At 45.9% G+C, this 12,165-nt stretch overlaps 1 protein-coding gene across 3 annotated transcripts in view; it reads right to left on the reverse strand.

The window, feature by feature from the left end:
- The window catches only part of LOC113490106 (cat eye syndrome critical region protein 2), a 47,959-nt gene that overhangs the window by 13,126 nt on the left and 22,668 nt on the right, over positions 1 to 12,165 (reverse strand). For 2 of the 3 annotated variants that reach the window (XM_026866360.1, XM_026866371.1), the window contains exons 5-8: positions 11,658 to 11,707; positions 9,154 to 9,323; positions 8,332 to 8,409; positions 3,411 to 3,567 (exon numbers count right to left, since the gene is read on the reverse strand). In XM_026866360.1, coding sequence (XP_026722161.1) covers positions 3,411 to 3,567; positions 8,332 to 8,409; positions 9,154 to 9,323; positions 11,658 to 11,707 — 455 coding nt within the window. The remainder of the gene's footprint in view (positions 1 to 3,410; positions 3,568 to 8,331; positions 8,410 to 9,153; positions 9,324 to 11,657; positions 11,708 to 12,165) is intronic. The other variant, XM_026866350.1, reaches the window with a different exon arrangement.

Here is a 12,165-nt window from a genome sequence, read left to right on the forward strand (position 1 = left end):
ATCCTTCAGATGCTTCATACCTCAGCCAGGTGAACTCAAGGCATCTGGTTTTGCACTGAAATGGATAAAGAGCAGTGCCAAGGGAAGGGTGAAGTTCTACCAGCTGGGTGTTGATGAGTAACTGGAGTACTTAATATCCTCCACCACCATGGCTAGCTTTGGGAAGATTGCTCATGGCTATCTTCATGGCTAGCCTTCATGGCTATCAGCCAGAGCAAGCAAGCTGCCACACAGGAGGGCCACTGGGACAGCTTTGGTTTAAGAGCTGAGAGACAGGAAGAAGCAATGTTGGTAATATGAGCTGTGGTTTGCAACCAGACAGCTGGCTAACAGATTGCTTCATAATAGAAAGTTTATGGGCTCTTATGAACCTCATTTCCTTTTTCTTATAGGAAATCTGAATTCATTTGACTTGCTAAACACCTGTGGTTGTACTAACTTTCTGTAGGAGCAGATTTCTAGGAGTAGGAGAGATGTCATAGGAGTAAGGCCCCAGAAAACATGCCACATCAGGGAACACCCAGAGTGAAAGAAAGATAGGGGACACTTGGCTAATCCGCTCTAGCAGAGGCTCCATCTTTGGAAAATGCCAAAGACTCAAGAAGCACCAGCTCTGGTGGAAGGGTATTAATTTACTGTCTTGCTCTCTCAGTCAAAACCAATCGGGGTTGAGGGCACAAGAAAAGCTGGAATAGCTAGAAGGTGGGTATATCCAAGGAGGTTTGTGGCCAGGCATGTCAAAGGCTGGTAAAAGAAAGTCCAAATTTCCTGTTAGAAGACTCTGGGTAGCACTGAAGTTGGGAGGACAGAACTTGTATCTAAGATGTCCTACAGAATGTAACAGCATCTATTACAACATTTAATGATGATTAAGTCCAACATTAAATTGCAGTTAACAGAGATGATCTGAGTCTGTCCAAGCACATCTCAGTACTTCATGTTTATTCCATAAAATTAGCATCACTTAGATGACATTGTAATGGATGTCTAAAGTGAGAAAGCTGAGGAAAACATAAGGCAATGATTTGGGCAGCAAAAGGAAAATCTCAAGGCAACAGCAGCCAAGAGGTAAGGTGATGTAGATTTTAAAAATCCATCAAGGCCTACCAAGGATCTGATCTGGTAAACTGAGGAATCAGGGTGTGCTACCCCGGTACCAGACTGGAGCTCAGTCAGGATTAATGGCAGGTCCCTCTACCACAGCCAGTGATTAATAGAGCATATGAAAGATCACTGGCAGAGCTTGTTGTCATGCTTTTGGCCTGGGTTGAGTCCTACCTAGCAGCTTTCAATGCCCTGAAAAGTACTTCAAACAGCTAGAAAGTTTTATGTGTGAGAGATAATGTTAAGCAGCATCTGAGAAGAGAACTGGGAAACTCTAATCTGCTGTTGTGGTAGAAATCTAGAAAGCTGCTTTAACTCATAAATTCAGGAAAGTACAGATGGGCCCAGCAGGAGGCTTGCTACCTAGGGTGTGCATTGGAGTGGGGGAAGTGAAATCCCAGACCGGAAACAGCAATGTGATCTAAAACCAGGCATACAGTCCAAAAGCAAGAAGCAGGTGAAGTGCTGATGAATTTCGTCAGACAGATATTTCACTCTGTGTTTCATATCACTCCTCTACAGAAGACCTTACAAAATGAATGTCAAATCCCAAACAGACTGAAAAGTACAATAAAATCTTTGTTACCATAAAAATCTCTGTGGACAGATGTCCAGTTGTAACAAGTCTGAACCAGCAAAACACATTACTTCATTTTAAAATCACTTTCTGTTTATCATAAGAACATGAAAGTAAATGCTAATGGAGAGAGCGCTTGACAATAAGGAAAAAATAATTGAGAAGCCAAGCTTTTACCTGGATAGATGAAAAATACTTCATTGATTTAACTGAACAGGTCAGCCATTTAAATAACCTCTCCAAACACCTTTTGCACCAGCTTAAAAGGACACTTCTCCTGATTTAGCCTAAACTGACCAGGGGCAAGTTTAAACCAAACTGAAAGAAAATGCACAAACCAAAATAAATGCATCTCTGACAAGTTATCATGAATGTATGCTAAACTGTCTTAAAACTGTTTACTGCCCAATCCCATGCCAATTTCTTTGAGTAGCTCTGATGCCTTTGCATGAGACAATGTAGTTATTGTATTTACCCAGAAGACATGGCTTATACCAAAACAAGACCTTTCTACAGGCATTTATCTTTGCAGCTCTTCTGGAACTTCAAGATTAATTTTGTCTATACAGATGGAAAGTTGAAGAATATGCAATTTGCCAAGGTGAAACAGGTACCTGTGGCAGATATAGAAGCTGGATGATTTTCCGTTTAAAGTGTCAGATTAGCTAGGATTGGCAACCAGGAATATATGAAGGTCAAGCAAGTAATTGGATTTTCTAAAGGTTAGAGAGGTAAGCAGGTAAAAGAGACTAGTCTTAGACAACATCTGGTCTGCTACCAAACATCTGGTAGCAGACTGTTTAATCTTAAAAAGTTTACAAGGTTTGCATAAGCTTAAATCTTTTTTTTCTTTTCTGATTCTTTATCCACTTAAGGATTCATGATACTGATACTACCGCACATTACCACCACAGTTGTCTGAAGATGTTCAGCTTTTCCCTGGAACTGCAACAGTCCAGGCAGCCACTGCAGCAAAAGCAGCAGAGAAAAGAATCCCCATAAGGGAGGCTGACAGAGAGAAGGTGGTCAAAATAAAGCCTGCTCTTAGACACCAGTGCCTACATGTACTGGCCGAATGCCTGCTGTCTGTACCTCAATCTGATGTATTAAACACAACACGGCTGTTTCTTGCAGAACAGCTTAAATAAACATTTAATTCAAAACCATGAAAAAACAAGACCAACACCTGAAGTTGCTACTTCTGGTGCTCTGTTTAGCCTGGTTCCCTCATCTTTAGCTCTCCAGTTGGTAAGGCTAGTAGCATTATAAAATACTACTCTTGCTACTCCCATGTTGTCCCATGCCCTCTCTCCTCAAAGGAAATCCTTCTTTTGTCATGCATTGGTCCAAAAGGACCAAATGCTATTCAGCAAGAGCAAAGCCAGCTAATCCTGCAAACAGGGAAATCCATAAGAAGGCAAGTGGGGAAACAGGAATTGAGAAACACCATGAATAGCTGGGGAAAAAAACAGCTTGGGTAAAGGAGAAAATAGGCATGATTTGAGGAAGATGACACAGTTAAAGGGTTCACTAGAGAACAGTCACCAACACTGTGGGAGACAAAGGAAAAGAAGCTACAAGTCAGACCAATTTATCCAAGGTAAGTGCAAGAAAAGATATTCCCATTAGCAGGTCTGGAAGAGGAGGAATGCAAATGGCAGATCTTAATTCAAGCCCTCAGTGTTGACTTTGAAAGCTTCCAGCCCTGTTTCACGTTGGCTGCACATACCTTCCACTGCTTTGACCTTCTCCTCCATCTCTCTCTTCCTCTCCTCCTTTAGCAACTGTTCCTGCTCCCTCTTCTGCACTGCTATAAGGATTTGGCGCTCCTCCTCTTCCTCTCTGCGCCTCTGCTTCTCCATTGAACTTAGTACGTTTGGGTTTACCTGTGACAAAATGGTGCACCAAAAACTGTAATGCATTGGCTTATTGAGATCTGAGCAGAGGCAGGTTTACTTTGAGCAAGTATTAAAGCATACCTACAATGAATGGCTGGGGGAAAAAAACAGGAAAGAAAAAAGGATTTGTACATATGAATTCTTGGATGAAAAGAAACACGTAAAGAAAAGTTATTTGTCAAGCAATGAAATCCTACTAAGACAGGGACAAAGGAAGAAGAAGCAATGGGTTAGACAAGCTGCCACTCTGCCAGGGATACACTATGTGTATTTCCCTTCCAGGCGAAGGATTCGGGCTGTTGACAACACCCACACAACAACTCTACCTCTTCCAGTTAGCAGAGTCCAGAGCTGCAAGCACGAGTAGAAAGGACTACTCTGCTGAACCTGGCTCTGCTATAAAACACAGAGTACTTAGGATAGGAAAAGAGACCGGTACAGCCTTGCATCAAGGTATCGTTTGGAGTGTTTTCTTTTCCTGTTCAAAATAAGGCCTGCCATATTTCTGTGTGTTTACCTCCCCTGAACCAGCCCTTGCTTCTTTGTTTGGACAGTTTTCCTGCTGGGTCCCCCAGCCAGTTTTCTCATTCAAGGACGCCTGGCTCTTTATTGCCCCACTTCCCCACCTCTCCACTGCTAGCAGGCTGCAAGGCTGTGTTTGATCCCACTTAGACTGCAGGCTTCCCAGACCAGGAGATCGCCTGCTCCTGTTTCTCCAATAAAGTACGAGGTATATATATGGCAGTGTGGAATTACCTTTATTAGTTTGATTTAATGATAAGGCAAATTAATTGGTCATCAACCAGCCACTCCCACCTCTGACTTCTGCAAGAGCAATATATGTGTGCCTTATCGGTAGGGAATATCAACTGCAAAAGAACAATGTGCATATAGTTTTCTTCACCTTCATTTTCAGGGAATAACCAGCAACTACCACTTAGGCAGAAGGCATTTCCTGAAGATTAGCAATCAGCTGGGGTCCCTCGGCTGCTGCTCAGACCATCAACATCTCCAGGCCCATTATTAATCTCCAGAAAAAAATCTGGCACCATGATTACTATTTCATCCTTGTTTCATTGCCTAGAAGTGGAACCTCAGGGTGTTTTGATAAACACCTAGAAATGTTGTCTGGCTTCACTGCACATTCATTCCCCCTCTGTCTCCCCCTCCCTACACAGCACTGCCCTAAAATCTCCCCCTGAGATTTTACTCTCTGTAGACAAGCATTGTGTATTATCTCCCTGTCTCCAGCAGCAACAATAAATTAAGAGAATTACACTTCAACCACCAACAGCCAGAAAAAGTGTCTAAGAGAGGGTGATGGTACTCTTGACAACATTAGGACTATATCCTACATCTAGGGACAAACTGGACAGCAAAACCACCTATTCTGTACTGATCTTTTTAGGTGAAGTCCACAGCACAATTTCATCACAAGGAAACTCTGCCCATCTTCTTTTCAGATCTTTGCCAAGCATTAGTAATACACTCTTCTAGAGCCTTCCTAAGGAAAACATTCTGTGAGTCCACAAGTGTTTAGCTTAGCCAGCTTCTCACTTTCAGTCTAAAGTTCATTTCTCATCGCCTCATTACATCCAGTTATTCCTAGTTACAGTCTTCTGGTCAAGCATAAATTCTTCAGCCACACTTTAGCCTTTACTGCCTTTCTCAGGCACTTACACAAAACTCCCGTGTTGTCTCTCTCAGACCTTTCCTCCAACTGATCAATATCTGAACACCAAGATGCCCAGAACAAACTGCTATGCCAAGTATGAGGGGTCAAGAACATACAGAACTGGGTTCTGCATTTCCACTTTTGATTCTTTTCAGATCCCTTTCCCATTTGCTCCACCATCCAATTTTCTACTCATACATTGCAAACAACTTCCTTTCAGGCCCGATCCTGTCCATTCTCATACAGTTTTCCCCTTGATCAATCTTTAAATTGCAGTAGGAACCAAAAATGTCAGGCTCTACAGCAATCAGGAGAGAAAGAGGTGAGCAGGAATCAGCCACCAGCAGTTGGTACACCAAGATATTTTATTAAGGATGTATCATCAGCTTTTAGATTCTCCAGCCAGTCACTAAGTTCACTATGCCAGTTTGCTGTGCCCAACAAGTTTCTTCAACTGTTGGTGCACAGGTCAGACCTTCCCTTTCCCATGCTGCTTCCACCATTCACATCCTGTGGAAACATGAACACAACATCCAAGCCACCATGCTTGCACCAGGACCTCTCCAAGCCTGCAGGGTGCATTCAGCACTCTAACGGTGTGACACAGAATCCATAGCATGTTCCAGATCAACCCATCACAAATACAGCATTGAAAAAGCAACAGCACAATTTTAAGCAAAGGAGAGTATGTCATCCTAGCAGATCTAGGAAAAGAAGAAAAGGGAAAAGCAGAAACCACAAATGCAGTGTAGTGAGCACCAAGGACTGAAGTAGACACCTACTACTGCACTTGCTCCCTGTAGCACTTGCAGGGCAGCAGCAGTGCTGGCATAGGTTCTTTGATACACTTCAGATGCAGAAATAGCCTGATTTTCAGATGGACCTACTGCCTCATGTCACATTTAAGCCTATTGGGAAAGAGTGTGCTCAACTCAGGGTTAAAAAAACTAAGCAAACATGAACAAGTAAACTCCTACTAGATGTGATGGAAGCAGATGCCTATTGGAACAATAAAAACAAGAACCCAACACAAGTTAAACTTTAATCCTGACTGAAGATGTGGCAAAGGGACATTTCTCCAGCTTCCTCCCTGCTTGGAGGATAAAAAACAAGCCTTGCATGTGTGACCACGGCATCACCACCTCCTTCCCTCCGCCAGAGAGCACTCCAGGACACAACATTGCTGCCATCCCCCTTCTCCAGGACCCTGAAAGGGCCAAACGTCTGTCTTTTGCTTTGCTCTCCACACAGTGGGTAAGAGACTTCAGGAGCAGAAGGCCAGGAGGTGTGGGTGCCTCAGGCGCCCTGAACCCCGCCAGCCATGCGCCCTGGCCTCTTGTCCTCCAAACCTTCCCTGCTCCAGTTTCCGTAGCGCTTCCCTAATGAGGGTGCTGCTCAGGCAGTGTTTTAATGAGGAGCTAATCTGAACCACCTGTTGAGAAATCCCCCGCAGGATTAGGAGCCCACAGAGCAGTTCTATCTCAGACCAAATTGGCATCCAGCTTGTCGGGAGGAAGGGGTCACCCCTGTACTGGGGTTTTCTCCCCCAGACTCACCTGCTGCCCACCCCTCCCTCGGCAGACAAGCCATCAGACATGCTGGCACCTTCCCCAGCTCCCCTGTGGCAGGGATGATGGTCACGTCCTGCTGGGGGAGCCGGCGCAAGAGTTGCCACCCTTGTGCTGGCTGGCTCCTTGTGCCCTGGCGCAGCGGGTGCTGGGAGCGCCCCCCGCTTGCTAGAAACGTTTCACTGGCCTACAGGCAGCAATTAACAGCCCTCTGCCGCCGCAGACCTGGAGCACCTGCGGTACTGATTAGCATCATTCAGGCTCCATGTGCTTCCCGCTCCCCTCCTCCTCTGGGATTTCTGCTGCCTGTGAACAAGCACGTGTCACCGCGCTTCCTGCATGGTGGGCTTTGCAGAGAGTGATTCTGGCCCCAAACTGACCATCACTGGGGTCTTTTCCTCTCAGCAGGTTTTTATTTGCAGCATGATGAGAGGTTCTTCCGTCCTTTTATTTATCTGTTCTAAATAATTATATTTACTGTGGGGAACTGTATTTTCTCCTTTGTTTTGTGGGAACTGCTGACCCTGGCTCACATAGAATAATCCCTGCAGTTTAATTTCCCAGGCTTTGACAAAACACCAGATAACTACATTTTCATTCCATCTACAGTGAGAGATTATGCCACAGCCTGACAGAATTAAGCCAATTTTTCCCTCCAAAGCTAATCCCATGTTGCCTGACTGATTGGCTTTGGGTAGCAGTTGCCAGTTCAAAGACTTCCCATCTCCACCACACAATGCCCCTGGCTGTGCCAGCATGCAGCTGAGGGCTGCATGGTGAACTGGATTGGGAAGCTGATCTGTTAAAAATAACCCTGACCAAAGAAAAAGGTTGTATTTAACTCCAGTCATTTTCCTGGGCCTGGCTCACTGCACAGACCTGCAAGCAGCAGTGCTGTTGCACTGATGGGGTGGAGAGGAGACGAGGGTGAAGAGGCACGGAAAGAGCTGTTTCAGACGACAAGGCTGCAGTTTGATAAGCATTTCTTTAAGAAGCCTAAACTGCGACTTCCATTTCCAGCTGACACCCTCCTAGCTCAGCTCCATACTACATCAGTCATTCTTCTCTTCCTCCACACTATCTACACCCTCATGTGTTTGCAGCCTCACGTTTTCCCCTTGGCTGAATTTCTGTCATTTCCCTTTGTAAGCTGGTTCTTCTAGCCCTCTCATCCTTCTTCAACTTTTCTTTGAACTGCCTCGAATGTGCCAGCACTTTCATTGAAGTGGAATTCCCCAGACTGAGCACAGATTTCCATATGCAGCTGCACCGGAGTCTGCGGCAAGGCCAGTTACCTCTGCGATCCAGAGGGCAGCACCTCCCTGCTCGCCATAGAAACCCTGAGTGTCAGCCTGCCTTTGACAGGCATTACCACCCATCTCTCTTTCAGCACAAGCACTTTCAAATGACTCCTTCCCACTGAATAGCGATGCTGCGGTTTATTTTTTCCCCCAGGAGGCATCTGCTCTTGCCTCCCTCCGTTGTCCTCCCCCTCGCACCCCCCCTCACCTCCTGCTTGATTGGTTTGATGGGCTGATGGTCAGACATCCACCTGGGAGAAAACTCTGTCCGCTGCAGACGCTTCTCCTGAAACAGGGTTGAGAATTGAGGGAAGGAAAAAGAGAGTGGAGGAAATTAGGGCACATTGGTGATACTGGGAGGAGAAACTCTGGGGGCTAGAAGTGATCATGAAATCCCTATTAGCTTTACAAGGGTAGAAAACAAGCAAACTGAACTCAATCCAAGAACATCATACTGACTGCAGAACCCATTTTACAAGTAGCTGAAGGATCCCATTCCAAATCTGTCTCATCTGAAAACATTCAGTTGATGGACAATACCCTTCGGAGTTTCGGGGCTCTGACATACCAGTTCAAGCAGACTTAGCTAGGACAGCTAAAGCAGCCACTGCCCCTTCAGCAGAGCCAGCTGAGAAACAGCAGTAAAAGCAGAATCACAGGCAGTTTGCATAGAAAAGCTAGGCTATAAATCGCAGCAGTTCAAAAGCAGACAGAGATTCCTTGCTAGCAGGAAAGGGACACAGAACATGGCTGAAGACAGTAACCCCTTCAGCCATCCTACCTACACTGCCGTGCAATCATGAACCAGATCCTTAAGTATCAACTCTAGCCCTGCCACTCCATGGGGGAGAGCGTCTCTCCCCATACACAAACTGAACAGCCCCCACATCCATGACACTTGCAGGCTGGAGGCGGGGGGGGGAGCAGGACGGAGTGACAGCTGCTTGGATTTAGCTCTCCTTCAATCAGCTAACATCCAAGCTCTTAGAAGCGGTCAGAGAGAGGTAAACAGGATGTCATGACTCCTCACCTTCTGTGCAATCATGTTGCAGATCTCCGGCAGGAAGTCTTCACTCAAGAGTTTGTAGAGCTGCCGCTCTCTAAGGGAAGTCCTCTCTCTGAAGCTCTCTGTGACCTGCCTCCACTCCTCTTCCGTCTGACACAGCAGCCACCATGTCCCACGGCCAGGCCCTTGGGACCCTTCAACAACATGAAAGGATGTTATCTCCACAGCAGTTATGACTAAAAACTTTTCTTCATCCCTTCTCCTCTCCTCAGGGCTCAGGAAGAGCGAAGGTATGGCCAATGGCCACTGTTAAGAGAAACATACTCTTCGCTATAGACCCAAAGCTCTCTTGATCCACCAGAAGTGCTGCTACCTTCTCTAGCGACACTGAAAGTGATGCCAAGACACAGAGGAAGTATACAGGTGAAGAAGTAATGGTAGCCCTTTGCAACACATGGGTAATGTGACATCCCTATAGCCAGCCAGTTATGATGAACCAGAGAAAATGATCTAAATTGTTTCTTGTAATGGAGGCTGTCGGCCAGAGTAATGCAGAAGTATGACTTAGTCTGGCAGCAGAATAAAACCACTGAAATTTAATGTATTTGAAACAAGGCGCGCTTTTTTTTTTTTTTTTTTGCACTGCAAACCTTTGCTGCAGTGAATAAAACCTCCCATTCTCCCCAAATGAAACATTTTGTTTGCAGGCACTTGAAAGAACAGAAGAGGAAGTGAAGGATGGGCTTCATCGGGCTGCCAGATGAGGGGGAAGTTCCAAAAGTTCATATCCCATCCCTGCTCAATCCAGAGTGGGATCTGAAGCAGATCTCCCACCGCTCTGAGGCATTTCCCAACTACCAAGACACTCCGAGCTGTTCTGCCTTGCGTGAAACATTTGAATATTAATTGCAAAGGAAGGACTCTCTCACGTGGTGGTTGGAACACCCACTTGGAGAGGGAAAATGTGGTTCCTGCTTCACAAATGTTTACACAGAGCAGAGAAGCCTCATGGGTTGCATCTTGCATGCTTTTGCCCCAGGATGCTCTCTAAGCAAAAAATGTTGTGGCTTATTTTTGGGGAGGGGGAAGACATTAGTTCAAACCCCTTCAGGCTGAGGGGTTCTCAGGTCCCTCTAGACTTTTCTAGAGCTAAACCACAGGCTACTGTAAAGAAAGCAATGGTCACCACCCCCACTGGCAGATGTCACACAGCTTCTCAGAGCATTTTCAAGCAAATTAACTATGGAAAATTTAAAGAAGAAAAAAAAAAAAAAAAGAGCTGACCCTGGGTCCTTTTGTGGATTTAAGCTGCCAGCGGCTCTGGCACACAAGCTATCAGGTTGCCCCAGGAAGACTGAAAAGTTGCAGCCTCCTTTCAGCCACCTGCTCTCTTGTCAGAAACCTCCATGCTGCAGCAGTGGCACAGAGCAAGAGTGTGCTAGCTCCAGGTCACAGGCCAGCCTACAGCTTAACCCACCCTTGGCTTCAGCTCCAGTGAACGCACTGGGGACTGGCAACTGAGATGGTGAAAGACCAACCACGTGCTGGTTTCTGTTGCCCTGGTTATGTGAAGTTGTCCCCTGCCCACCTGCAGTGGGGAGCTTACCTGCATGCTGCCCCCAGAGCCTGCACCCCTGTTTCCCCTTCCCTTGCCAGCTGCCTATGGGTGACTCATTTCAATAGCAACCAGGACTAAGGCACGGCTTTGTGCCACCAAAAGATTACTCTGCAGCTGAAGTGACACAATTTGCTGGAAGACAATGATCTGATATGACCCTCAGTGCCTCATGTGCATTGCTTCAGCTCTGCTGCCCAGCTCTGGAGCAGCCACCAGGAAATCTGAAGACAAAGGGCAAAGGGAAGGAGGCATGGGAAAGATAATGCCACCCTTGCCGTTTACTATGGGGCAACAGGCAGGCTGAGCCCATGGGTTATGTGGAAGCCAATGGATCCACATGTATGACAAATGAGTCCCAGCCCCCTTGAACTCACTTTCACGTTATGTTGCCAACTTGCTTTTTCTGCTTGCCTCGTTAACCCTTAGGTGAGCATCCCCAAGATATCATTTACCGAGCTCAGCCACCTAATGGACACCAGGAAAGAGAGGCGAGCAGAATCAAAATGGTTCTTCCTTCCCTATCTTGGCATCACTGACCCCACTCTCTTCCTAGTCCGAAAAAATGCACCCACTACAGACAGGGGACTGTGGTCATGTCATTCCCTGAGGAGTAAGGGCCATTCACAGCCCACTTCCATCAACTTTAGTAAGTAGGTGGGCCCCCAAGACCTAGAGTAACCCAGTATCTTAGATTTCTTCTCTCAAACTAATCCATGATAAGATAGGAAGCCTGCAGGTGTTCAGGCTCCCAGCTGAAAGGCAGCCTGTAACGCCGACCCCTCCTTCCCAACTCTGGCCCCAACCACCAGCAGAAAGAGTCTCTCCTGAGAAAGGCATCTCGCTGGGCTTTGATAATTTAAGAGCCATGTTAGCTGATTATATCAAACCTGACCCCACAAAATCTCTTTACCATTTCTTATCTGAGTCTCGCGGATTAGCAAGTTTTCTTCTGCCTTCTCCCTACCAAAAAAGAAAGAGAAGGAGTGATACAATAAATACATTACCTCACATCACTGAAATGCAGCCGCTTCTGAGAAGAATGGGGGAAGCAGCAATTGTTCAATGCACAGCAGAACCATGAAAAAAACACTGTGCAGAAAACACATTTGATAGATATTTTCACATAGATATTTATCATTAGCTTCATAAAATTTTGATAAGTGAAGGGTGCAGTCTGGAGTTTCACAAGGACAGTATTTCAATTCTTATAGGAAGCATCCCAAAATCTACTGACTCAAGTGGCCAGGATTTTTTGACTTCAACTGCTACAGAGTGAACGTGCCCTTTATCAGGAGTGTATCTATCCCCTAGCACTGCATGGAGGACAGGCATTCAAAGTGAGGTGGTTGGAAGAGTGGTATCTACTGTTTCACCAAGTTTGGCTTCCAGCTCAGTCAGAATGTTCTTTGGAGAGTGAT

The sequence above is a fragment of the Athene cunicularia genome (assembly GCF_003259725.1).
Source record: "Athene cunicularia isolate RWA chromosome 1 unlocalized genomic scaffold, athCun1 chr1_part2, whole genome shotgun sequence".
In the NCBI taxonomy this organism is placed as follows: domain Eukaryota; kingdom Metazoa; phylum Chordata; class Aves; order Strigiformes; family Strigidae; genus Athene; species Athene cunicularia.